This window comes from Gymnoscopelus braueri (genome assembly GCF_963280865.1).
Source record: "Gymnoscopelus braueri genome assembly, chromosome: 3".
In the NCBI taxonomy this organism is placed as follows: Eukaryota; Metazoa; Chordata; class Actinopteri; order Myctophiformes; family Myctophidae; genus Gymnoscopelus; species Gymnoscopelus braueri.
This window is the reverse complement of record NC_137612.1, coordinates 8,494,175-8,521,989: the sequence shown is the minus strand read 5'-3', so window position 1 is coordinate 8,521,989 and position 27,815 is coordinate 8,494,175. Positions and strand designations below refer to the sequence as shown.

The following is a 27,815-nucleotide window of genomic DNA, read 5'->3' as shown; positions in this document are numbered from 1 at the left end:
AGATAAATATCAATGTTCTGTATACTGTGTACTTGATGCATCCCTCAGTTTATGTTTGATTGGAAAGACCTAAACTACATTACTCTGGTGCCCCTATTTTGGGTAAATAAATTAAAATAAACTAGCAGATCTACAAGCTTGTAGATCAGCTATTTTTGCTATTTGTAATGCAAATGAAATATGTCTTATTAAGTGGTTTAAAAATATGTCTCCATAGAGTAGAGTACTTTATTACTGTGCAGCATAGCGCATTAGATTATTCAAACAGAGGTCAGTAGTGTTTCACATAATACCAGTAAGTCCTCACAGCACCTTTACAACATGCGGTTTCTTGTTTAATTTTCCCTGTAGGGATGCCTGGTGGGTGACTCAGCCAGTTAGTGCACAGACCATATGCTCCTTGTGAGCAACCGGGTTCAAATCCGACCCCTGTGTTGTCTCGCATGTCTGTCTGTCCCCTCTCTCTCTCTCTCTGCCCTTGGTTTCCTGTCTCTCTACACGGGCCTATCTGAAATAAGGCACAAAAACACAACTTAAATAATGAGTACTACATTTAGCATGCATCAACCCAGCTGCATATCAGCAGCTCGTTAGTGCAAAGCCCATCTGTTCTGTCCCACCTGGGCACTTCCACCAGAGAGTGTAGGAGATAGGAGAACATGATGGATCCGGGCCCAGGGGGAAGAGCCCCGTGAGAACGTTTGTGTACTTCATTACACGCTAAAATCCTCCAGTGTTGGAACCAAAATGGTCCCACAAGGGTTCATGTGTACAATCCTCAGAGTTAAATTAACCCTAAAGATTTACGGTGTACAATAGCTATCTTTGACTTTGACATCTTAAGCGTGATAGCTAGTTGTTCATTAGCCAGTTTCCCGAACATGAGATTGTATTCATGGAGATGAAGAGAAAGTGTTTCATGGTGAGACACGTGGTACATGTTATCACAAATGGCTTAACCTTCTAAAACTTGGCTTTACAAAAACCCAAACTAGGCTGCACATCATAAGTAAGATCTGAATGCCCTGAATGTCTGTATACTAAAATGGGTCAGAGCACATTCGTAACTATTTCTCCCCTCTTTAGATGTCAAGCACAGGTGTTGGTGTGGGTAAAACCACAGTAGAAAGCCATGGCCAATCTACCATTTGATGGCAAATTAACACAGAATTGTTGTTTAAGTGCCTTTATATACAGCCAGTGATGGAAAGTAACTAAGTACATTCACTCAAGTGCTGTCTATAAGTACAATTTTGAGGAACTTTTACTTTACTTGAGCATTTCTCAATAATTTATATACTTCTACTGCACATCTAGAACAAATATAGCACTTTTGACTACTTTTTTTACTTTGAAGATTTCGATTATTAATACAAACCATAAATGTACGGGTAAATTATATAATAGGTTACGCTAGGCTGCAGTACATGAAGTAATTAAAATAATCCATGCCTTTACCAGCTGCGACATTAAAGTGATGAACACATTAATGCATTACCAATTGAACCGGGTAGCTCAGCCGGTAGAGCACTCGATAATAATACTTTACTAAAATGTTGAATACATGACTTTTACTTGTTTCTACATATTGCTTGTAGAGGGGGGGGGATCAATGCATTCCATTAGAGTTCACAGTATTTATTAAATATATCATTTAAAATAGAAATGCCAAATATAGGTATTATGGTTTCAAATTATATTACAGAGTACAACGGCTGTTGGTTTTAACAGTTGGAGAAGCATCTGCAAGAAGCAAACAGGAGACACACTGGCTCAAAAAGGTTGAGTTCATCATAACCTGTATCCAACCCACCCAATGAAATGAAGAGCACTGTGAAAGGTTCAGAGAACAGATTTCAAAACATAACACTGCATAGTCCACATACTTTTGTAAGCAAAGCCACCCATTTCCTGATTTCACACAATTATTACCAGAATGAAACGTGGAATAATGAGAATGTATAATACAAAATGGGAGGCAGGCGTGTTCTTTATCCCATAAAACATGGGATATGTTAAATCATTCCAAAAGCCATTACTGCTCGACATGATTCTAAAAAGTAGCTTCACGTGTGGCGTCTCAACGAACAGCTGCACAGCAACTCTCAGAACTGCGATGACAGTTTCTTGTCAGGACACAGCTGGTGGCTGACAACACACCCCCGGAGCAGCCACCTGCATGTCTGCATGATATATTGAGATGTAACAAGGACACAAAGACAGTAGCACACTGCAGCAGCATTAAAGAAATACCAGATTATGGCCTGGCCTGTCAGAATGCATGTCAGGCTGCAATGTTCCGATGCTATCCACAAAGTAAAAATTGTTCTTGGTTGTTAAGATCCTGACCTATCGTGTATAGAGAGTACAGATTCATGTGTCCTGTCCAAGGTCAAGGTTTACACACAATGGATTCACTAGCCAATGTGTACACCGTGACAGTTGCTCAACGTTGAACTCACAGATGCAACATTGTGAAAGAAAAATTAAGCCGAGTAGGGCAAAGATCTTCTTTCAAATGCATCAAAATCACGGTGGCCGACAGTAGTGATTCTCAGGACCCCCAATTTGCATTGGGCCACGGACCTAGGGTGACCATATTCAGCTCCTCAAACCCTTGAATCAATGTGCACGTTCGCTGTGCACGCCCATTCACGAACGTTCTTGCACGAGCACATGTATACGCACCATAGGTGCTGCATACAGGCAACGACACATTTGACAAACATCAATGTGGAATTCAGACACGCAATGCATTTGTTCATGTTTTCTGATTTGTTAGGTGAGCGTGTTTATGAACAGAACATGATTGATACACGTCTATGCAACCACTGAAAACAACTATTATTATTTTAATTCTGGCGAAACCCGGGACAATTTTGTAGTGAATGTTGAAAACCGGGACATATTAGCATTTTAGAGATATTTGTCGGGACTCGGGACATGCAGCTTGAAACCGGGACAATCCCGGCCAAACTAGCCGGTCTGGTCACCCTACACGGACCCCCATTTGATAAGATCTTTATCTCTGGGACACCAATCTACACTCTCAATTCCTGTGCAACTCAAGAGAGTACAAAGTGGAGCCACGGGCCCATCTGTAAGGGTCCAATTGGATCCATTTGCGTACACTCTGAGTTACAGACCAGTAAGGGTCCATTTAGTTCAAAACTATCGATCATTTTAGTTGGGGAAGCCTGGAACTCCCTCAAGGACTCCTGCTGGTCCCTGGACACCATGTATCCACTGTCCTATGAGCAATGTAGTTTTTTTCCACTGTTAGGTGGGTAGTTCCTTAATTAAATTACTATATAAACAGACCTAGAGCAAACAAAATCGCATGGGTCATGTTGTAGTTGTATCTCTTGAAGAGGTGAAATGTTACAGTTCAACTCTGGGGGGGGCGTCTCTGTCATTCCAGCATCTGCATTATTGCAGCTTGCATTTGTCTTTCCTTTTTCAGCAGTTAATTTACTCCTCTGAGTAAACTCCTTTATGTGTCCATATATAGATCTTCACAGAGTATTAGTCAGTATAGGGTCAATGAGAGGGTCAAAGGTTAGACTTGGGTCCAGTGTTGACCGGGATAGCCCTGAGCTCAGTCCGCATGCACAGGTACTCTCCGGTCACGGCCATCAGGGCCATGCATGCCACGTTCACCAGCCACCAGGACAAGGCTGGAAGATGGGAGTTGTATATCCAGCAGCCGATCATGTGGAAGAAATGCACGGTGACGGTGAAGTCCAGGCACTGCTTCCCTCGACGAATGAAGAGCCACAGGCCAATGGCGCTGACGAGAGAAACGCACAAGTGGACACGTCAGTGACTGTGCTTTCAATGAGAGGACACAGACATTGATACAAAGATAATATTTCTACAATCTGTCTTTGATATCAGAGAAATAGCATTTTTCACCTTTTGGGGATAGTTCACCCCCCAAAATGACTTTCTTTCTATCGATTAGTCACCCCATTGAGACTTGAATTCATGGATTTTTTTTGGTTTTGGTCGCATTCCTATAAGCCAATAATTTGATGACCGGCAGCGGTTCCGATAGGAGACACAAAGAGTCTCCTTTGTATCTCCTACCGAAACCGCTAGCCTACCGTCCACTGGTCATCAAATTATTGGCTTAGGAATGCGACAAAAACTAAAACATATCCATGAATTCAAGTCTCCATGGGAGATTTGTTTTGGGTGAACTATCCCTTTAACCACTTTAGTATGACAAATAGCGGAAAATAGCAAACCGATAAGCTCACAACGCAGTACGGGTGCGACACGTTGTTAGCTTGTATATATGACATTTTTGCTTTTTGGAAAAAGGCCGAAATAGGGACAACAGGTTGAAAGTGGCAAATTTCTTTTGGTAAAGGTAAAGCTACTTTAGGGATATATAATTCTTAGGAAAAAAACTAATTACCAGGTAAGCGAGTTCAAGATGAATGCCATCATTGAGAGTCGGCCGTGCATTGTAGCGATTCCAAGGACCTGGCAAGGAGAGAGGTTTTAAATATCTTTAAGAGGCATAATACAAACGTGAGACATCATCAATATAGGCATATTATCAGGTCTTAACCCATTAAAACCAGGAAAACATCCGTGTCATTTTAGATTTTAGCGTTGGCTATTCAGAAATAGCAGATACACAAGCTCCTTGTAGATCTGCTATTTTTGAAAATCGTGAAAATTTGTGCTTTGAATGTATACATTTTTAACTCAAATCTTTGCTTCTAGGGGTACCTGGAAAAAAACTACTTTAAGACGGGGGTCGGCTCCCATAAACACATAGTTTTGAGGGTCCTTGACATGGAAAAGTTTGAGAACCACTGACAGGCCCACAGAAACATAGGTTTTTCAGAAAACGGTTGGGATTTATCAGAATTAGAATCGGCCCCAGGTCTTAACTGACCTCATAGCTGAAGATCTGGTCCAGTGAGCGGTGAGTGTGCACGAGGCTGTCCACGCCGGCCAACCACAGACCCAGGAAACTGTAGTAGATGCACTGCATCAGCACGATCTGGGACACGATGAGCACCGGGTCCCAGATGTAGCTGCGGAAATGACTGGCCATCATGGTGGCAGACGTTTAGGTCACACCCAGGTGGGTGCAAGTCCAGAGAGATGTTAATAGCTTTGACAGTCGCGCCCCCTGCAGTGTAGAGTACGTATGATTTCAGAGCCTGAAACACAACACAGGAGCACTAGTTAGTTAGCAATGAGTAATGGAAAAAGATAAATCTGCCTGTTGGCTTTAAGGTAATGGAGCTTGCACATTAAGACAAATAATGAAGATGACGAGCTGTTGCCAGATCTGCCATTTCTTTGGGGAAAAGCTGTTAAACATTTGGAAGATCTTCATCTATAGTGGCATGTCCAAAATAGGGATGTCAGGGTTAATTTTTCATTTAAACTTGACCGTTTATTTGCCTGCATATAGTATGTTAAAACTCTCTATCGGCTGACTCGTTACCAGATCCGAAGGCCACTATGAGAATATGCTTCAGGCTGTGCTTCTCAACTATTACTGGATTCTCTCAGATGCTTCTCTCTCTGTAGGTAATGTCTCTCGGGATCGCTCTGGAACAGAACTACTGAGATGTGTCGAGCCTCTCTCTTATACTGCTGGCTTGTGGTCCTGACATCACTATGGTGATGTCAGATAGTGTCAGACGTCTCCATATATGGAGCTGCCTATGTTATGCCCAAATATGGGACCATGACGTCAGTCCTGGACGTGATGGTTATGTCTATACATGGGAGTTTCTGGGAAGGGTTCGCTGATGTCAGACTCCGTACATATGGCACGTTTAGGTCTCTATGACGACTTTGCAGGTCTATTGTCTCCATCTATGGGGATCTCCATATATAGGCTATTGCTGGCAAATATGCCCTGAATGTTTTCTACATAGTATAACAAGGGAATTATACAAAGCCTGAACAGAATAAGAAGTTTAAAGCGCAAATGAATGTTATGGGATAGGGGTGTAACAGTCAGTGGTGGAAAGTAACTGAGTACATTTACTTAAGTACTGTACTTAAGTACAATTTTGAGGTATTTGTACTTTACTTGAGTATTTCCAATTTCCTATACTTTTACTTCTACTCCACTACATCTCAGAGGCAAATATTGTACTTTTACTCCACTACAATTATTTGAGAACTTCAGTTACTAGTTACTTTGCAGATGTAAATTATGATATTATGAAACATACATTAACCACTTTAGGCCTATTTAAGAAAATAGCCGATCTACAAGCTCACAACGCGTCGCGAAGCGACGCGTTGTGAGCTTGTAGATCTGCTATTTTCAAACATTTTAGTACTTTTACTTTTGGTACTTTAAGTACATTTTGATGCCAATACTTTTGTACTTTTACTCAAGTCATGTTTTGATTCTGGACTTTTACTTGTAACAGAGTATTTTTATTTTGCAGTATTGGTACTTTTACTTAAGTAAAGAATTTGAGTACTTTTTCCACCACTGGTAACAGTACACAGGGAAACATATTATTAGCCCTGTATGATATGAGTAATAAATAACAGCCGTTATCCATGGGGATGAAGCTATAAGCAATCAAGCTATCATTACAATCAACACAGGCCGACACACGTTAACGAGCTAACCGCTAGTTGTGTGGTCTATAATCATATTATTCATCACACTCCTAAATGTCACCTCTTTCTCCACTTCACTGTGCTTATAGCTTAACGTAGCTTAGCTTAGTCGCGGTTGCTAACAGCTAAATCCCATTATAAACAACGTGGAACAACATTGACATGGTAAACATTTAACCAGATTGTTTACATTCACACGGAGGTCACGTCAGTACATCTAGTGTGGAGGTTCTGGTTCCTCCTGGACAACAAGATGATCCCACCGTAGCGATGACAGACTGATACACTTCTTCTTTGTTTTGTCGTACAAACTTAAAAACATTTAGAATGTAAATAAAGCAGAAGTTGTGCGGGGCTAGCAGGGTGCTATGGCTCTGTAGCTCAATAAACTGTCTCTCTGGCAGTGTTGCCAGATTCTGTGAGAGAAACAAGCAACCAGGTCTAGGAAAACCAGCCCAAAAGAAGCGACTATGGGCCACATGAGCACTTTAACACGTACGTCAGCTATCTGAAAATAGGAAATCTACAAGCTCACAACGCTTCACGATGCGACGCGTTGTGAGCTTGTAGATCGGCTATTTTCAAATAATATCTTGCGGGGAAATTATAATAAGCAGATCTGGCAACCCTGCTCTCTGGCGTTTGCGGCGTTTACTTTCCCAACGTCAACGTTTGACCCGGATCTGATCACTCACTGTCTGTTTTCAAAATAAAATACAATAAAATAAAGCCTTTTAAAAATATATATAATTTCTATAATAATTATGTATAATTGTGCATAATTATTATACAATAACAATGTTTGATTATTAATACTATAATACTTTATATAACGTGATACAAATATATTTAAACAAAACATCTTTTAACCATTTTTTTTTAAAAGAAACATATTTAAGGCTACACAGTTCTATTTGTTTCCATGGGTTTGACTGTTCTATGTGTGGTTTCCTTTTAACTAATTGCACTTGTGTGTGAATGTAGCAATTTCCATTCAAAGTCGAAAGGTTCAACATAAACAATATTTTATAAATGTTTGTTTTATATACATGTATATCATAAAATATATAACGTAATCTTATTCTGAAGGTGTTTCTGGTGAGCTTCCTCGTGTCGCTAGTATCACAGATTATAGTCATACACTATTTACATTATTATGTTTCTATGTATGAGTAACAATTTTACTGTTTAACTGTCGGCTGCGAAATATGATGTTTTATTGCATAATGTTATATACGTCGTCCATACGTTGGAGACTGTGTCCATCTCATAGAGAACTTCCAAACAGTGTGGACTTCTTAGTGTAAACAACAGGGGTGCACAATAGCCCCTACGGAACCTCTCCCTCCGCTAAGTAGCTCCGAGATGAGGTCCCTCTTTAATTCCTGCCGGCTGCGGTCGACATTTTCGCACATTTTCCAGTTTTACATGTTTCTTACCCCTTTCTGCACATCGTATCCAAAAAGCAAAGCAATTGCGCCACTCTCTCAGATGTTTTAAGTTCTAGCGGAACATAACAGCTTCCAACGTGTTGAAGAAAGTATTTAATTTGCCTCGGTTTTCATCCGGTTACATGTTTTTAAGACATTGCGCAAGAGTTGCGCCCGTTGAGATAACATTACTGATTACCCTACTGGTCAAATGTTGAATTGCATCTTCTAATGCAAAATATTATGGAACCGGATGAAAACCGAGGCAAATTAAATACTTTCTTCAACTCGTTGGAAGCTGTTATGTTCCGCTAGAACTTAAAACATCTGAGAGAGTGGCGCAATTGCTTTGCTTTTTGGATACGATGTGCAGAAAGGGGTAAGAAACATGTAAAACTGGAAAATGTGCGAAAATGTCGACCGCAGCCGGCAGGAATTAAAGAGGGACCTCATCTCGGAGCTACTTAGCGGAGGGAGAGGTTCCGTAGGGGCTAGGTGCACAAGTGTTATTATAATGAACTTCAAAAATCACAACAATAATTTTTTTACATCAAATTAAACATGAGAAGAATGCGGTTTACGTCGCGTATTTGGTAGGAATTATTTCTACAACATAGTGAACATACATGTCAAATTGATCGGAGGTGGCATGACTGTCATATCATGACAGTCATGGTTGAACTTCAACGTGGTGTTTGCACTTTCTCCCTTTGTGGCCCGTACATATACATAAACGTTCAGATTTCAAATATAAAGTGCTTACCCCATGGCCACGGATGTTACAATTATGTACGTTCCGTCAGAAGTACCTGTATTTTCCGTATTGTTCAATAAAAAAGCATTTTAATCCGATTGGTGGCCAATTTCTCCGCATGTCCTCCAATTGCTTTCGACTACGTGACCCTATCGGTTGGGAGGACGTATTGCACTCTGATACATTATAACTCTATGAGAAAATGGCAACCGATCGGATTTAAATGTTTTTTATTGAACAATACGGAAGATACGGGTACTTCTGAGGGCCCGTACATAATTTTAACATCCGTGGCCATGGGTTAAGCACTTTATATTTGAAATTTGAACGTTTATGTAGATGTACGGGCCAAAAAGGGAGACAGTGCAAGATCATCCATGACTGTCATATAATATATGCAGTCATGTATCAGGGCTCTATGCATATTAGTGTCTGTCTGTCTGCTTGTGACTTGACTTTTTTTTTTTTTTTTTTTTTATATGATTAAACAACAAAATACAAACATACATTAGAGTCCACTTATACAAGTGGTACCGAAAAGGTGTAGGCTGAAGCCGTGGCTTATTTTGCCTACCCTTTTTGAAACTTCTTTGGTTAGAAAATAAAAGAAAATGTAACACATTGGTTTAACTAAACTAATTTCATCAGATAAATTGATAGAATAGAAAAGAAGAATCTACGCAAACATTGTTTTTAACAAAACTAGAGCAAATCTAAGTAAAAAGACAAAGCTTTTACATACACTGTTTACAGAGCAACAGAAGTTCAAACAAAATAAATATCAGTTTCAAACATTGTTATTGCGGAAGAAAGCATAATTCAGAAGAGCAATCCAGGCACCAAGACAGAAAAAAGACAAAAACAAAAAAGTCTGGTTTCACCTAGTACAATTTGATTCTATGGTTCACCATACCGTGTGGTTTTTTGACCACAGAATATGGGTTTTTACACACCGATTCTTCACCATACCCTACTCTGTGGCTAATTGGTCACAGAGTAAGGTTCTGTCTCCACACACAGATTTACATACACATACATACTCACCACAGCACATACACCCATTTCATGCTTGCACACTTATACACATACTTTATACTTACACTCACACAGGCACGTCACTACAGTATGTCCAAAGAGAAGCATGATTTTACAAGTCAGCTTTGTCTGCTGTACATTGATTGTTTCTTTTTTTCTTTTTTCTTTTTTTATTGTTGAATGTTAGTTGGAAGTACGGTTTTATACTTGTTTAATACCTTGTTTTTGAACATCCTTTTAAATGTGGTGACTGTTTTGCACATTTTTAGTTCTTTATCTAAGTTATTCCATAGAGTAACCCCCTTTACCGATATACACCTGCCTTTTGTGTTGGTCCTTGCACTTCTTGTTTTAAATATACACGCCCCCCTGAGTGAATACTGGGACTCCCTAGCCTCGAACAGCTCCTGCATGCAGGGTGGAAGTATTTTATTATGTGCCTTGTGCATGATTACAGCTGTATTTAGATCCACTAGACCTTCTAGTTTTAGAGTTTTTGTACTGATGAAGAGTGGGTTGGTGGGTGCAAGGTAGTCACTTTGAGTTACAATTCTTATTACTTTCTTTTGTAGCATGTAGATTGGTTTGGTGTTTGTTTTGTATGTGTTCCCCCATACCTCCACACAGTAGGTTAGGTATGGAAGTATGAGGGAGCAATACAGTATGTAAAGTGAATTATTATTTACTAAGTGTTTCATTTTATATAATATTGCAATTGATTTTGATATTTTTGTTTTAGTGTTGTTTATATGCTGTTTCCAACTGAGTCGATTATCTATTGTGATTCCCAAAAAATTATGCTCATATACCCTTTCAATTTCAACGTTATTGATTGATAATTTGACTTGTGTGTTAATTTTTCTGTTGGAGAAGATGATATACTTGGTTTTGGTTAAGTTCAAAGATAATTTGTTGACATCAAACCACTTCTTAAGGATCTCTAGTTCCATTTCCACTGTCTGCAAGAGCTGCCCGAGATCTTTCCCGGAGCTATGTAGACTGGTGTCATCAGCAAATAGGACGCACTTGAGCAGTGGCAATGCTTTGCATATATCATTGATGTACATGATGAATAGTTTAGGGCCCAATACTGAACCCTGCGGCACTCCATGTGTAGTTTTTAGCAATTCTGAGTCAACATTGTTCATGTGAACAAATTGTTGTCTGTCATTTAGGTAGCTTTTTAGCCATGCATGGGCGACTCCTCTGATACCATACCTCTCCATTTTCTTTAGTAGTATGTTGTAATCTATAGTGTCAAATGCTTTTTTTAAATCTATGAAGACCCCAACAGTGTACTCCCTGTTGTTTGTATTGGTTGAAATTGCTTCCACTAGCTCCGTTACTGCCATCGAGGTGGACCTGTTAGATCTGAAACCATACTGGTGGTTACTCAGTAGCTGATGTTTTTCTATAAAGCTGTCTAACCTTGTGACAAATAATTTTTCCAATATTTTTGAGAATTGTGATAGCAGCGAAATAGGTCTGTAATTGGTGAATTGGTGTTTGTCGCCACTTTTGTGGATGGGAATGACTTTTGCTGTTTTCATGGCTTTGGGAAAAATACCTGTTGCGAATGATTGATTGCAAATATTGCCTTGGCTAGGCTTGGTCCGACATTAAAGGTATCATGACATTCACTTTTACACCACATTCAAAGTCTTTGTCCTGGTCCTTCAAAAGTGTACAAAAAGTTTAAAGTGAAAATTCCATTCCAGTGATCCATGGCAGGTGTTTTTCTCTCACATTTCTAAAGCCTTTTCAACTGCAATGAAAAAATAAATCTTTGCCTGCGGGTGTCGCTGGTGAGGGATTTTGCCTGTCAATCATTGCCTCTGCTCCGCCCCCCCCCAAAGGAAAGGATAGGGGAGGGGAGGGGCGAGGAGGATAGTGGGCGGGATTAATCGACTGTGACCTCACTGTCGAAGGGCCAAGCTCAGATTACTTTTCAGCCTAATTATTCAGAAAACCCCAGACCACAGAAAATCCACTGAATGTTCTAAGTTCAGTTTTTTTGGGTGTAATTGAGGTCATAAAACCCCAAATAAAACATTGAAAATAAAAAAAGTGAAAATGAATGTCATGATACCTTTAACAAAAAAATTATTGAATTTGTTTGCAATTTCTTTTGTTTTATTTATAATTGTGTTATCTTTATTGAAGTAGTTTGGATACTCACCTTTGCCAATACCTTTTCTAATTATGCTATTTAGTGTTTTCCATGTGGCTTGGATATTTCCTCTTTGCTGTTGAAGTTTTATGTGATAATATTCCTTTTTGCTTGATCTTATAATATTTGTCAATTTATTTTTGTATGTCTTGTATCTGGTCTCTGCCTCTATTGTTCTTTGTTTTATAAATATCCTATAGAGTGTATTTTTCTTTTTACAGGCGTTTTCAATACCTTTGGTTATCCACTGAGTTTTCTGCTTGTGATTGTATTTGTTCTGGGTTTTTCTTAGAGGACAGTTTTTATCATATAATTCAAGCAGTTTTAACAAGAATGCGTCATAGGACTTGTTTGGGTCATCCGTTTCATATACCTCATTCCAGATCTGTCTTCTAAGGTCCACCTTGAGGGCAGCAACGGCCTCAGGTGTTCTATGTCGGGTTAGCCTGTAGGTGTTGTTTTTGAATTTGTTTTCCTTCTTAAAGGGGAAATCCACCCATTTTCAATATTTAACTATGTCATTAATATAGCATAAAGGAGTTGTGTGGAAATAAGAAAAAATTTAAAAAAAATTTAACATTGCAAAAAAAATTAACATTGCAAAAAAATTAACATTGCAAATTACACCATGATGAGTCATCACAGTGTAATTTGCAATGTTAATTTTTTTGCAATGTTACATTTTTTTGCAATGTTAATTATTATTATTTTTTTTTCTTATTTCCACACAACTCCTTTATGCTATATTAATGACATAGTTAAATATTGAAAATGGGTGGATTTCCCCTTTAAGGTGATGGTGGAAAATGGCAAAGACTGGGAGATGGTCACTGGTATCATTAATTAACAGTCCAGCTGTTACTTGGCTTTCCAGTGTATTAATAAAAATATTATCAATTAACGTGGCTGTGTCAGTTGTGATTCTGGTAGGTTTTGTGATGACAGGGTATAGACTGTTGCTGAACATTGAATCGACGAAATCGGTAATTTTTCTCTTTCCATGTGGATTAAGCAGGTCCACATTAAAGTCGCCACATGCTATGTGCACTTTGTTGTTATTTAGGCTGCCAAACATATTGTCTAGTTTGTTGTTGAAAGTGTCTAGGCATGATCCAGGTGTCCTATATACACAACTTATAATCATATTTTTACATTTGTCCAACACTATTTCAACTGTAAGGCATTCCATAATATTATCTATGTTATATGTCATATTTTGCACCACGCTACTTCTTAGGGCTGTATCCACATACAAGGCGACTCCTCCTCCTGTTCTGTTTTCCCTATTAGAGGGAACAGTTCGTACCCCTCTAAATCCACATTACATTCATTCACATCATTCAGCCAGGTTTCAGAGATCGCGATGACATTGAATTTGTTGAATTTGGCCAGATATTTCTTGATTTCATACAGTATGTGGCCGAAGGTTAATCTGTAGCAGAGCAGAGAGCCCTGACCACCAGACAGTAACAACAGAGTGCATTTCACTCTTGATCAACTTTGTAGTGAGTAGTCTGTTTTTTATTTTATTTTATTGATTGATTGTATACTTGATTAACAGTTTGCAAATAGTACAGTGGTACGATTATACAATGATGCTAAATGGATAACACAAAAAGCCCTGAAGGCTTATTTCCAATGTGGTCCTGTGTATTCAATTCATCGAGACATTTAAAGACAAACAATAATATACAATAATTATGCAAAACATCATCTGTACTAGTAGTAATAAAAATGAAAAATATGTACAGTAAACCGTTGGGGGGGGGTCATTTCTGGTGTTAAGCTTAGACGTTAATAGGGCCAGTTAACATTTGCAGACAGGTGCTCTTTTATGGCGTTTTTGATCGTTGCCCTGTCCTTCAGCTGGGTGCTGCACAGCATAATTCATATTATGACATTTAGAGCTGAAAACGTTTTTCTTTTAATGCAGAACTGTTAAGTATTTCGTTTTTTACTTAATTTCTCTATAGGGTTGACTCAAAGACCATGATGCTTAAAGGACATGCAACTTTGACAGCGTTGTGGCAGCTCACGGAATTGAGTGTGATACGGAGAAGATGGAAGTTGACATGTTTGCATCGTAAATTGGGTAAGGGACATTGTATTTTCAAGTACAAGGAAAATGCTAAATGGATGGACTGCATTGCATTTGTTATGCAGCGTCTTTCTCCAAAGGGCTTTACAATGCATCTCAAATCTCCCATTCACATGCACGTTCACAAACTGATGGCGGAGGAAACCTTGCAGGGCACCCGCAACAACCAAAGGGTTAAGGGTTCAGTGTCTTGCTCAAGGACACTTCGACACACAGCCAGAAGGAGCCAGCGATGGAACCGGGAACCCTCCGAATCCCCACGAAGTGGGGGGTCCCTGCTTCATCTCTCTCTCAGCTAAAGGATTCCTTGGCCTGAAAAACGTTGAAGACCCCTGCCCCTAAATTGCACATACAAATTCACAAGAGGGGAACCACAAATCACTGATTCCTTCAGTACTGTGGACTGGTTGTTTGTGGCTACAAATCCACAGCACTATGTGCCAATACGAACTCTTGAGTGAAATGTGTCTCTGTTAAGTACCCAACTTGTCTTTATTTTTTTTATTTTTTTCATCTAACCTTAGGGACAGCACCATTGAGGAGCACCGGCAAGAAGCCAGCTCCTCTCTTGAAAGTCACACCTTCTCGTGCTCTCATAGACGAACCGATCATCATTGAAGGCTCTTTCTTGCCCCCCCACTGGCCTGTCACAGTGCGCGCACAATTGCACAGTGAGGATGGTGACCTGTGGGAAGCACTGTCCCACTACAGCACAGATGGGAAGGGCACCGTTAACTGTGAGTATCAATTGTTTTGCTGTATCAACCAATGGTCAATGAATGGTTTGTAATGGTTCAAAAAAATAATAATACAGTAATTAGATAATAGATGCTGAGAAAAAAAAATAGGGGTTTCGTTTATGGATTACAAAAATAACAATCATGAATGAATTAGATTAATTTTGTAAATCTAAATATCCTGTAAAAAAAAGTCTGCTGTCTACCCTCTTCTCCTCTTTCAACATTTAATAGTTGGCACGTTGTCAAGTAGTTCAAAACATGTTCCTGTAGACTAGAGAGAGTACAGTTCAGAGTTTTGAACCACTTGGCAACTGTGCGAGAATCTCAAAAATAGAGCAGTCATATGCACATGTGTACTTAATCATGTTTCATGGCCAAAATGATAACTTTACAAGTGAGAAAATGTTTTTTACTCTTTATACTTGGTTGTAGATGGCAATAATGGCACTCAAATTACTGTCTGTAAATTGGAATGAATTGACATCTAAGTTATCGAGGTAGAATAGTAAAACATGGATCGCTCACTGATTGTAGTTTCAATCAGGTAATCTGTCATCTTTTTGTGTTGTTGGTTAATCCACTTATTTCTCATTGTCTCCTCAAAACAGTAGCCAGAGATCCCTCAGTTGGGGGCTCATATCTAGGCTGTGAACCGATGGGTCTGTTCTGGGGATTGCACCCTGCATCTGGGGGAAGACAGTATGTGCGGTAGGTAATACAGTTATAGTTATAGAAGAGAACACAAGGTAATTAAATCCTCATTTTACGGCATCAAGCTCGTCTCATGTTAAACTAGAAAGGTGCGCTTAGTGGAATGCATACAGTATCTCCAGCCAGGCTGAGTAGAATTCTATTTTTGGGCAAGCCTATGACGTCACGTCAGTCATCAATGAGATATGACTCCATATTTGGGCACGGTATCAGCCCGATCTTTGACTTCCAATATACATTTAAAGTTAAACATTTGTAAAACATGATATGTGAAAAAAAGCGTGGAGATACTTCCTTGGCCTACTGGCAGCATAGATATGTAATAGACCAGTGGTTCCCAAATTATTTTGGGGGTCCCAAAATATTGAGTTCTAAAGTGACAATTTAAGGACTTTTAAGACTTTTTTAATACTAAAATGGCCAAATTGTCAAATATTACGTAAGAAAGAGGCAAACATTGTGAAAATAGCCGATTTACAAGCTCACAACGCCTCGCAGAGCGAGGCGTTGTGAGCTTGTAGATCGGCTAGTTTCACAATATTTATCTGTGGAACCGAGTCAAACTAAACGTAATGCCTGCAATTCCAAGTGCTTTTCAGGCTGGGAGGTCCCCAGTTCAAATGTAATTATTTTGCGGGTCGCGGCCCGAAAGGTTTGGGAACCCTTGTAATAGACGGCCTGATGTCACAGGCTGGCCACGTGCGGTACGAGATCCACAGTAGAGCCATGCTATTCCCATGTGGATCCCGAGACACACGTGATTAGATTTTTGTATTGACACATAATGCAGTTATATTGATCAATAAAACTGGATTACAGTGATCCAGATGTTTTAACGCAAATCACTGCTTTGTATTTTGTCCCCAGGCTGAGGAAGATAAATGTAGAGACTCCATACTTGGTGCAGTTGTCCTTATTTGAAGGCCACGTGTCACCTAGTGAGAGTTTGAGTGAAGAGGGACAGAGCTCAGAGCAGCTGGCTTCTGTAACTGTTGAACGGTGGTACATGGCACCGGGCGTAAGAAGAATAGAGATTCGCCAGGATGGCATCGTGGGGACATTGTTCTTACCACCTGGTGAGCACATGAATAAAAATCAATCTTTAAATGTGGCATCCTTTTATCAGAAAAAGACTCGCACTCCACAAAAACTTTAAGGAAAACTCCTTAGACAGAAACTACATTTTGATTACATTTTTATATGCTCATAAAGTGCTCTAATCATGAAGTGCAGCTGCTGCACTTCCACTTCATGATTTGAGACTAAACAAAGGACAGAGAAGGGGAAAACGGTTTTCATTTTATCTGAAGAATATTCACGATGAAACGTGCGAGATAGATAAGTGTTCATGAATGGCATCTAATCAAGTCATTCCCTCTAGGCCCAGGGCCATTCCCAGCCATGATAGACATGTGGGGTATGGGTGGAGGACTGAATGAGTATCGTTCTGCCCTGTTTGCGTCCAGAGGCTTCGCTAGTCTTGCCCTTGTCTATTTCAAGCACAAAGAAATGCCTGGTCCACCCAACTGTGTCGTGGTGGGCGATAGCTACTTTCAGGTAAAAGTGACCATTCAACATTCTTGCATTTTTCTTTCTCTTTATATTGACATTTTACTGAATCAGGTTTTCATGTCCTCAAAAGCTCCATTTGTTCTATTATCAACAGACTGCATTCCAGCTACTCCAAGATCATCCTCAGGTCTGTGGGGACAGGATTGGAGTCATGGGTTTCTCCTTTGGCGTATACCTAGCTCTGCGAATGGCCACTCAGATTGATTGCAGTGTAAGTGATTGTTTTTAATCTAGAAACAACAATCTACTAGAAACAAAGGAGGTCACGCACACATCCATACACCCTTTAAAGGCAGGTGCGGGTGCTGAACTCAAAGGAGACACAGATCAAATAAATGGAAGAGTTCGCACACTGTAGCTCCCTTCAATAACTTTTTTGTGGCATCCACCAAAGTGACGTTTCGAGCATACTGCTCTTCGGTGGATGCCAGAATAATGTCAGGGAGCTACAGTGTGCAAACTCTTCTATTATTTTTCGTCTATTCGTGCCGTGCATACTTCATGTCCTTCATGATTAATGTTTTAAGCAGAATGAAGACATACGATGAATTCTCTGTATGCCTGTCATAAAGGACTTACATATACTGTAGTATGAAATGCCTTGTTGGTGACAGTCCTGTACTTTTACATTCACTATTGATTTTTTCTTTTCTTTTCTTTTCAGCCAAAGTGTTTGATTGGCGTAAATGGTCCAATGGGAAATGTCAACAACTTTTACATTAGTGACCGCAGTACTGAAAGCTATGAAAAGTAAGGTGATCACTATGAAATTCTGTGTAGGTAAATAAAACCTCTGATGAATTATTGGCTGCATGCTGCTTCTCTCTCTCTTTTTGTTGTTGTTTGTTTCCACTTGGATTTACTCTCTATAAACAACAATTGGAGTTTTAGCCATGTGAAGTGGTCCGTCTAAACAACAATTTGGTAAATTCAAAATACTATGCATGATAACAAGTGAAAACAAATCGGGGGATTCATTGGGGTGTGAAAAAGTTCAGTTATTTCATGTTTTACAGTTTAAACTGTGTTGTATTTACAGTCCCGAGACATACTGGCAAAGTGATGGACAGGATTATGTCAGTTACAGAAAAGCCTCCTCACCTAGTACCGTCTTCCCTGAGAAAAGAATAAAGGTAATGTGATGAGCAATGCATTAGAGTCTCAACAACAATACTGCTAATACTAATAACTCGTTTGTGTGCACAGCCAATTAAAACATTTTCTAATAATTTTGTTATTTTATATCACTAAAGCAAACTCTGACCTGAGACAATGTGTGTGTCTTTGCAGTTAGAAAACTTGGCTTGCCCTTTACTCTGCATTGTGGGTGAAGATGACCAGAACACTGCAAGTAAAGAGAATGCAACTGAGGTACAGTATGTTTGCATTTTCTTCTCATCTGTCTTACCACAAATCTCTCAATTAAAAAAAAACAATTGTTAGATATGCAAAGTGCCACAACCAGCCTAAAAAAACGGATCATTGGAACGGCATGGCTTCATGTGTATCTCACACTTCATGTGGACTATTCTGTGACATATGCCGTATGGCGTATTGACGTATGACTCGAAATCTGGGCACGGTTTCAGCCCCCGATGAGAGGCCCTTTGACTTCCATTATAAAATTAAGTTAAATATTTCAAAGGATATAAAACATATGAAGTAAACAAAAGTGTTGGACTCTGGCCTACTGGCGGAGTGAACAAGAAATGTGGTGCAGATCTTTCCGGCAGTTTGACTAGCTCTGGATACACACACAGAGACAGATAGGCCCCCTTATTTACTAGTAGCCTCCTACAGAGTAATGCCGTAAATTGCTTTTATTCTGCATTATATCATTACTGTATAATTAAGCTTTGAGATACACTTTGGCTATTCATGGAGGCACATTCTTGACTATGCAAGAGATGAGACACTTAAAAGTTGAAGCACAGGGTTGTTACACAACTTTACTATGAGTTACAGTGTATAGTTGTTACACTAATAGCTTGTTTTGTTTGTCTTCAGATGGAGGAGACCCTGAGGGCTGCTGGTAGAGCCCACCTGTTCACCTGCTTGTCATACCCCGGTGCTGGTCACCTCATTGAGCCTCCTTATACCCCAAACACAAGGATATCCACATGGGCCAACAAACCTAAAAAGAGTATGTTTTTTTTCCCCTCACACAGCAGTATTTGTACTTTGTCCGATGTTGTTGTGAATTTATCATCTTCACAATTGTAACCTTTTATCAGAGTATTGAATTTATATTGGAATAATATTTAATATTTACTGTTATACTAAATAGCATAAAATATTGTCTTAATTGTAGTTCTCACGGTCTGGGGAGGACACCCTGCGTCCCATGCTGCTGCCCAGGAAGATTCATGGAAGAAAACCCTGAAATTTATGGAATGCAATTTAAGAGGGTGATGCGGTGGTGTGTATGGAAGCACATTCCCCCAAATGAATAAAATGAAAAAGCCCTGACTTGTGAGGTTATTTTCCTGTCCTAATTCAAGCTTTTTTTCCTCACAAACATTAGATAGGCTATTGTGAGAAGAAAACTCATTGTGTTTTCAGGTCGTCCATACAAACTTAAAGACATACGTCCGTCCGTCCGTCCGTCCGTCCATTCTCTGGACGATGAGGAATCTTTTGAGGGAATTAGGGTTCCAGGAATGTACACTAAAGATATTACTGAGCATGGGTGGGAGAGCAAAGGTTAGAGTACTGTTAGATGTATTAAGGGATACAGGAGTGTTAAATAGGATATCATCTAGTGAGGGAATTTGATTGTCTTTTATCTGATCCACACATCGGAGCTCAGAAGGTGGCAGTAATGCACCAAAAGGGCTGGATGCCAACCTGAACCAACTGGCAACTGTGAAGTCTATCTGGTTAATGATGCACATGCAGGAGAGATGACGTCAAGGGTTAATGTCTAACTGAGCACAAACTACAGTGGCTGACTTGTCATACAGTACATGTGGAAGAGGTTAATCTGTAGCAGAGCAGAGAGCTCTGTCCAGACAGCAACAACAGAGTGCATTTCACCCTTGATCAACATTGCAGTGAGTAATTCCAGATCGTAAAACAGCATTATTTCCATGAATAGAGCTGACAACTGATTTGTGCAGTAAATGCAAACTGTAAGTATTTATTTTAGTTTTACTTATTTCCTTTTTAGGGTTGGCTGAAAGACTATAATGCTTAAAGGACATGTAAATATGACAGCGTTGTGGTCAGACATAAGTGTGATGCAGAGGAGCTGGAAGTTGACATGTTTGCACCGTAAATTGGGTAAGGATGGAATTGTATTTTCCATCTTGTTTTTCCAAGTAGGCCTCCATTCTGCCAATTACCGTAAGTGTAATTACTCATACAAGTTCAGAAGAGCTCTAGAATAAGCTTATGTACACTATCTCTACGTACACTAGTTCACTGACAGCAGGAAATAAACCTTCCTGCTGTCTGATGCGCCTATCAGTGACAGTGAGTGACCCAAACCAAAACATGGATGTTAGGTGGACACATCCAGTGCCAGTCACAAATGCATGGCAACACCTCTACTGTACATAAATACCTCCATGAACCAGAAATGTGTTATTGTAACAATGGTGGGCCTTCTGATTTTTCAGGTCTGTAGTAGCCTACTGGCGGTACACACTCAACAGCATTATAATGTGATGTTTATTACCACAATCTGTCAATCTGTAACTTGTCTATTGGAAAACAATTTCCTTAACTGCATAGGAAGAATTACACCGCACAGCTTCTGCTGCTAATGTAATTTATGCCAATATGGACAAAAAACAGCCTGGTCAGCAATGGCAAGGAACACCTGGAGCTTTTGATATAGAAAATGATCGTGTGTGGAATAATACCCTACATCTCAGTAATGTCAGTAATTTACCGCATTCTGATACTTTAATATCAACTCCCCTTGGACATTACTAAATCCGACTACTCTGTTAAGTGCCCAACGTGTCTTTTTTTTCATCTAACCTTAGGGACAGTACCATGGAGGAGCACCGGCCAGAAGCCAGCTCCTCTTTTGAAAGCCACACCTTCTCGTGCTCTCATAGATGAACCGATCATCATTGAAGGCTCTTTCTTGCCCCCCCACTGGCCTGTCACAGTGCGCGCACAAATGCACAGTGAGGATGGTGACCTGTGGGAAGCACTGTCCCACTACAGCACAGATGGGAAGGGCTCCGTTAACTGTGAGTACACGTCAGTCAATGTTCCATGAATGGTTTCGAATGGTTTAGGATTTTGGTTGAAAACCTAGAAAAGTGGATCTCCGCCAGGCCTGGTTGCCTACCCAAGGCGGTGGAGCAATTGGGGGTGGGTAGACTTTGTACGACAGGCGGTGCAACTATTAATGTTTGATGCCCTCTATATGGACAAAAGTTAAATCGGTTTTGGAGGTGTGCTCTAGAGGACCTTCCAAAAAAAAAAATAGGCCCCGCCTTCACATGTTTGAAGGCAGTAACAGGCAAATACCCCCCACACACACACACACACACACACACACACACACACACACACACACACACACACACACACACACACACACACACACACACACACACACACACACACACACACACACCCTACCACTCCATACCCCCCTCCCATCTTCCATACCAAACGATTCCTACCTGAAAGCCCCCCATACCCAAGCCCACCCGCACATCACCTGCCCCATTCCCCTCCACATATACGCTCACACCCCCCACACCCCCATCTAACATATCAGGCAGCTCCTACCTTCAAGCCCACCCATACTAATGGATCACAAAATGGATCACTGATTATAGTTTTATCATATCAGTCATCTTTTTTTGTGTTGTCGCTTAATCCACTCATTCTCTCTCTCTCCTGACAACAGTAGCCAGACATCCTTCAGTTGGGGGCTCATTTCTAGGATGTGAACCGATGGGTCTGTTCTGGGGATTGTATCCTGCACCCGGTGAAAGACAGTATGTGCGGTAAGTGATTCATTCTGGGAGTTACAGAAAAGAACACCACGCGGTAATTAAATGCTCCGTTTACGGCTTCAAGCTTAACTCATGATGACGCTTCAGTTTTTGTAATAATTTTGTAAATAAGTGTGGTTATATTGATCACAGGAAGTCTTTACCAGTGGTGCAAAGTAACTAAGTATACATTTACTCAAGTACTGTACTTAAGTAAAATTTGGAGGTAATTTTACTTTACCGGAGTATTTCCAATTGTCTATACTTTTACTTCTACTCCACTACATCTCAGAGGCAAATATTGTACTTTTACTCCACTACAATTATTTGAAAACTTTAGTTACTAGTTACTTTGCAGATATAAATTATTACATTATAAAACATACATTAACCACTTTAGCCCTATTTTATAACAAGGCTATTTGAAAATAGCCGATCTACAAGCTCACGTGTTAAAACTTTTTAGTACTTTTACTTTTGGTACTTTAAGTATATTTTGATACCAATACTTTTGTACTTTTACTCAAGTAAAACATTTGAGTACTTTTTCCACCACTGATCACAGGAAGCCTTTACTCCTGACATTTTACACAAATTGTTGTTTTGTACTTTTGTCCACAGGCTGAGAAAGATAAATGTAGAGACTCCACTCTTGGTACGGTTGTCCTTATTTGAAGGACACGTGTCACCTAGTGAGAGTTTGAGTGAAGAGGGACAGGGCTCAGAGCAGCTGGCTTCTGTAACTGTTGAACGTTGGTACATGGCACCGGGCGTAAGAAGAATAGAGATTCGCCAGGATGGCATCGTGGGGACATTGTTCTTACCACCTGGTGAGCACATGATTTTAAAAGAAATCTTTAAATGTGGCATCATTTTATCAGCCGAATATGAATAATGAAACATGCTAGAGAGAGAAATAATTGTTCACAAATGGAATCTAATCGAGTGATTCCCCTCTAGGCCCAGGGCCATTCCCAGCCATGTTAGACCTGTGGGGTATGGGTGGAGGACTGAATGAGTATCGTTCTGCCCTGTTTGCATCAAGAGGCTTCGCTAGTCTTGCCGTGGTCTACTTCAACCACAAAGAAATACGTCCTGGTCCACTCAACCGTGTCAGTGTGGGCGATAGTTACTTCAGGGTAAAAGTGCCCAGTCAACATCAACAATCTTGCAGTATACTGTACGTCTTTTTCTTTCTTGTAACATCATGTTTTCATGTCCTCAAAAGCTCCATTTGTTCTAATATCAACAGTCAGCGTTCCAGCTACTCCAAGATCATCCTCAGGTCTGTGGAGACAGGATTGGAGTCATCGGTCTCTCCTTTGGGGGATACATAGCTCTGCGAATTGCCACTCAGATTGGTGTCAGTGTAAGTGATGGGTTCAATCTCTATTTATAAACCGTTTTATGGGTCTGTGAGCACGGCAAAAGCCCACTGGAGGCAGTGAGTCGAGCCTGTTGAAGAAAAGGTTCAACTCATCTATAATAGTCGTTCCTTTGAGCCTTCCACCACAGTGCTTCACTTCTTGAGGCCAGTTGTTTTTCCTCAGCCCCTCCCTCCCATACATTCCTAACATTGTTACAGTATGCTCTGGTTTGCCCTCCATCCTCTCCTGTAGCTGTTATTTGCTGCGTCACCTCCCTTTTCTGCACTTTGTTCACAGCTTTAGCCCGCTCAATAATAAAAGCCTGCTTTTTAGCCCAGTAGATTCATTTGCAATAACAATAGGCAATACGCTAATGATGTGTTTCCTGACAGAAATACCGTAGTGTGTGTATACAGACGTGACAGTTTTGTGCTTATTTGACACAGATGTGGAGAGAGACTGACATCCTGTTTTTCCTCTTTTCTTTCTTTTCAGCCAAAGTGTGTGATTTGTGTGAATGGTCCAATGGGAAATGTCAACAACATCTACATCAGTGACCCTAATACCGAAAGCAATGAAAGGTAAGGTCATCGTTGATAGAATTTGTGTAGGTTTGTAACATAAATAAAATCAATGACAAGTGATTGCCTTGATGTAGCCTTGCTTCCCTCATTTTATGTCTCCACTTGGATTGATTTTAGTCACCAGCCGTACTGGCAAAGCGATGGACAGGGCTATGTCACTATCAGAGAATCCCTACCTAGCAGCATCCTCCCTGAGAACAAAATAAAGGTAATGTGATGAGCATTAGAGTCTCAACAAAACTACTACTACTACTGCTACTACTAACATCTGTGTGCACAGAAGCTTATATACAAGCGAAGCGCCGCGTTATCAGCTTGCCTGCCATTGCCTGGGTCGTTGTGCTGAAAGCAGAAGCGTAGTGTCCGTTGGAACACTCCGGCCTTGGCCCAGTCAATGGAGCTCTTGCCCAGGCTAACTGCTGAAAGACGGAGGCGAGAAAAAGAAAATCTGCTCCTCCGACAACAATAGATACATTGACTGCCCCATTCGCACCTTTTACCAAGCTACACAAGCTGCCCACTCGTGCATATCAATGCTCCATTGTGTGTGTTAAGTACTGCAGTCTGTAGGTTTGGCATAGCCATAGGCTACTGTCAAATGTGAAGCAGTCCAAAAGAGAAGGATAATGGTCCTGGATTCATGAATAAAATTACAGAGGTGATGTGACTTGCGACTAGCTGTTGAGTCTGTCAGTGTGAGTGTGAGTGTGAGTGTGAGTGTGAGTGTGAGTGTGTGTGTGTGTGTGTGTGTGTGTGTGTGTGTGTGTGTGTGTGTGTGTGTGTGTGTGTGTGTGTGTGTGTGTGTGTGTGTGTGTGTGTGTGTGTGTGTGTGTGTGTGACATTGCGACACCTGTCAATCTTAAAGACACCTGACTTAATATTTTGATGTGTGCCCGAGATTCTAATTGGCCCAGTAAAAATGTGATTCCACCCTACGCGGCTGGCGGACAGTGTGCCACTTTGCAACGTGTCAATCAGAGTATTCAGATTTAAGTACCCAGTATTGGCCGGGTTAGGCTTTCCCTCTCTCCCTCCCCATCTCCCTATCTCTATCCCTCTCTCTTTCTATATATCTCTATCACTATCTCTCTCTCTCTTGCTGATCAAGCTCTGGTCTGAAGTCACAGACAACCTCCCTCCCTCTCTCTCCCTCTCTCCTCCCTCCCTCTCTTCCTCTCTGTCTCTCTCCCTCTCTCTCTCTTGCTGATTGAGTTCTGGTCTTACAACTGATTTCAACCATCGCAAAACAACGCCGATTTGTGCTGACGTCGGGCATGTCCATATTTGGGCATAATCCACCCACCCCCGCCCACCACAGACAGACAGACAACTTAGACAGACAACTTGAACTTGATTTATATTAGGCTGCCTGATGATTAGTCTTTTGTTGTTTTGTTTTGTTTTATATATATTTTATATATATATAGTGGGCAGTATGCTATTTTACATTTCTATATTTTACACATTGTGTGTGTGATTGTGTGATTGTGTGTGCGTGTGCGTGCGCGCGTGTCTACAGTTTGAAAACTTAGCTTGCCCCTTACTGTGCATCGTTGGTGAAGATGACCAGAACGCTTCAAGTATAGAGAATGCAACTGAGGTACAGTAGTTATTTCTTTCATATGTCTTTGCAAATCGGAAATCTCTGAATTAAAAAAAGACTGTTTTGATTGTTAGATATGCAGAGTACCACATGACATTCCTCTAGAATGTGTGTGCTCCACTATTTAGTGAATTGTGGTCCTTTCCTCCTGTGTGTGAAGTGTTTCACTTGTCTTACTTTATAGGCTGTATAAGCTCTGCCCAGACAGGAGAGCTGACAGGCACGGAGGAGAAGTAGTAGAGACTAGTACCTAGTACTTGTTTGTGAACAACCCACCGTATTACACTTATTAATTTTAGCCAATAGGTCATGTAGTTGCTCAATATTGATTCATTTCACATCTACAGCCGCTAGCTTAAATATTTGTTTTCAAAATGTGCTTCTTCTCGAGGTTCCTTCACCTCAACAGCAGACACATACAGTATGTTGACACACGGTGACAGGCTGTCACTCATACTGTAACCTTGGACATTGCATTTTGAGTGTAAATTGCTGGTGTGAATTGGGAGTAATTTTGTTTGTCTTCAGATGGAGGAGACCCTGAGGGCTGCTGGTAGAGCCCACCTGTTCACCTGCTTGTCATACCCAGGTGCTGGTCACCTCATTGAGCCTCCTTATACCCCAAACACAAGGACTTCCACATGGGCCAACAAACCTAAAAGACGTATGTTTTTTCACACACCTGTTTTTCTACTTCCTGTCTAGATTTCATTGTGAATTTATCATCTTCACAATTAAAAAAATAATAATAATAATAATAATATGTATTTTTTTACTGGCATGGAAAGTTAAACTGAATAGCATTTAAAATATTGTCTTAATTGTAGTGCTCACTGTCTGGGGAGGACACCCTGCGTCCCATGCTGCTGCCCAGGAAGATTCATGGAAGAAAATATTGAAATTTATGGACTGCAATTTAAGAGGGTGATGAGGTGGTGTGTATACGGAAGCCCATTTCTGCCACTGAATAAAATTAAAAAGCCCCGAATTTTTCTTGGAAATCTGACCATATAAACCAGAGTTTTCCCCCCTCACATTTTGGACAAAACCAAATTAGAACAAAGAAAGAAAAAAACATAATATTTATCCATATATTCAAAGAAGTTACTGTCGCAGCCCCTTTAGTCCTTCTTTGGCAATGCCCTTTGGTTAATTTACTTCTACACCAGGCATACATCACCCCACATTACATGTATCACACACACAGTCACACATTGAACACCAGGGATTTTACTGACTAAAACACCTCTCTATTATTCTCTGTTGTATATTTAAGTTTATTGTTATTTTGTAAATAAATGTATTATTACTTTTGCACTTTAAATCCTGTCTTCCTTCCTCCTTTTTGTCATTGCCTTATGGTCATGACATATTGGTGGCTCGTTTGGTTTAAGTAAGCATTTGGTTTGACAAAGAGTGGGGGCCTGGTGTGCGATGGGCACAGATGGCACTGGCTGGACTGGAGCTTGTTTAGGGTTTAAGTGTTTTTATGAGAGTGATATTATTCTCCAGTTGTTTTTGTTGTTTTTGTTGGGTTGTTGTTAGTTATAGTTAGTTATGATTATTACTTATTAGCTGCTAGTCTGTCTCTGTCCCTGGGACCTCGCTTGTAGGGGGACGGTGTCTCGGAAGAAGAAAACTCTAAGACAGAAAGTCAGAATTGCGAGAACAGAACTCACAAATTCAAACCTTTTTTATTTTATTCAGTGGTGGAAATGGCGTGCCATACATACTCATACTCATAAAGAAAATGTATTTAGTACATTTTACTAAAACGCAGAAGGCAGAACTCTAATAGTTGGTCTCAAGTCAGATATAATTATATATCTATGCTGTGTAGTACATAGTACATACTGTACAACATTGTACGACAAAGTATAAATCAATAAGAATGCATCATTTTCAACACACCCATGATCTGTGTAATTTGGGATGGAAATCTTTTGGAGCAATGTCGATTTTTCTGAGCTTCCACAATGCAAATAAAGGCTGAATGAGGCAATTTTATGTAGAACTAAAGCATAAAGGCTGTACATAGTAGTGTACAGTATTTTCTGTCTTTGAAGGGTACTGCCAGGAAACAGTACAGCTAAATATAGCTAAAGTATTCCGGTGAAGTCCTTTGTTGATACGTTTTATTTATATTGACACTTATTTCATTCATATATC

General features: G+C 40.2%; 2 protein-coding genes across 5 annotated transcripts; one reads left to right on the top strand and one right to left on the bottom strand.

Moving 5' to 3' along the window:
- Positions 1 to 1,607: 1,607 nt before the first annotated feature.
- LOC308082288 (protein SYS1 homolog) lies at positions 1,608 to 7,020 on the bottom strand. 3 transcript variants are annotated; one of them, XM_080423995.1, is made up of 4 exons: positions 6,809 to 7,020; positions 4,913 to 5,183; positions 4,424 to 4,491; positions 1,608 to 3,790 (listed from the first exon to the last, which is right to left on the bottom strand). In XM_080423995.1, exons 2-4 carry the CDS (start codon positions 5,075 to 5,077, stop codon positions 3,553 to 3,555), a joined length of 471 nt encoding a protein of 156 aa, XP_080280121.1. In that variant the 5' UTR covers positions 5,078 to 5,183; positions 6,809 to 7,020; the 3' UTR covers positions 1,608 to 3,552. The 3 variants fall into 3 exon arrangements, with proteins under 3 accessions (XP_080280121.1, XP_080280122.1, XP_080280123.1); XM_080423996.1 differs by having other exon boundaries at positions 6,834 to 7,020; XM_080423997.1 differs by having other exon boundaries at positions 6,882 to 7,020.
- Positions 7,021 to 12,978: 5,958 nt separating this feature from the next.
- LOC308082286 (peroxisomal succinyl-coenzyme A thioesterase-like) lies at positions 12,979 to 26,843 on the top strand. Of its 2 annotated transcripts, XM_080423992.1 has the most exons (13): positions 12,979 to 13,512; positions 13,981 to 14,099; positions 14,630 to 14,842; positions 15,454 to 15,553; positions 16,424 to 16,632; positions 16,938 to 17,113; positions 17,223 to 17,339; positions 17,793 to 17,878; positions 18,168 to 18,261; positions 18,419 to 18,499; positions 19,136 to 19,271; positions 19,440 to 19,547; positions 21,121 to 21,146. In XM_080423992.1, exons 2-12 carry the CDS (start codon positions 13,997 to 13,999, stop codon positions 19,538 to 19,540), a joined length of 1,416 nt encoding a protein of 471 aa, XP_080280118.1. In that variant the 5' UTR covers positions 12,979 to 13,512; positions 13,981 to 13,996; the 3' UTR covers positions 19,541 to 19,547; positions 21,121 to 21,146. The 2 variants fall into 2 exon arrangements, with proteins under 2 accessions (XP_080280118.1, XP_080280119.1); XM_080423993.1 differs by lacking the exons at positions 12,979 to 13,512; positions 13,981 to 14,099; positions 14,630 to 14,842; ... (7 more) ...; positions 19,136 to 19,271; positions 19,440 to 19,547 and adding exons at positions 20,351 to 20,410; positions 22,005 to 22,104; positions 22,714 to 22,922; ... (5 more) ...; positions 26,175 to 26,310; positions 26,474 to 26,843 and having other exon boundaries at positions 21,121 to 21,333.
- Positions 26,844 to 27,815: the final 972 nt, after the last annotated feature.

Excerpts from the sequence above, each read along its gene's own strand:
- LOC308082288 (XM_080423995.1), bottom strand. The coding sequence starts at position 5,077 with ATGATGGCCAGTCATTTCCGCAGCTACATCTGGGACCCGGTGCTCATC. Across the intron at positions 4,492-4,912 it reads ACCAGATCTTCAGCTATGAG|GTCCTTGGAATCGCTACAAT; the intron begins GTCAGTTAAGAC and ends TCTCCTTGCCAG. Across the intron at positions 3,791-4,423 it reads ATCTTGAACTCGCTTACCTG|CGCCATTGGCCTGTGGCTCT; the intron begins GTAATTAGTTTT and ends TTCTCTCGTCAG.
- LOC308082286 (XM_080423992.1), top strand. The coding sequence starts at position 13,997 with ATGATGCTTAAAGGACATGCAACTTTGACAGCGTTGTGGCAGCTCACG. Across the intron at positions 16,633-16,937 it reads GACATTGTTCTTACCACCTG|GCCCAGGGCCATTCCCAGCC; the intron begins GTGAGCACATGA and ends CATTCCCTCTAG. Across the intron at positions 18,262-18,418 it reads TCCCTGAGAAAAGAATAAAG|TTAGAAAACTTGGCTTGCCC; the intron begins GTAATGTGATGA and ends GTGTCTTTGCAG.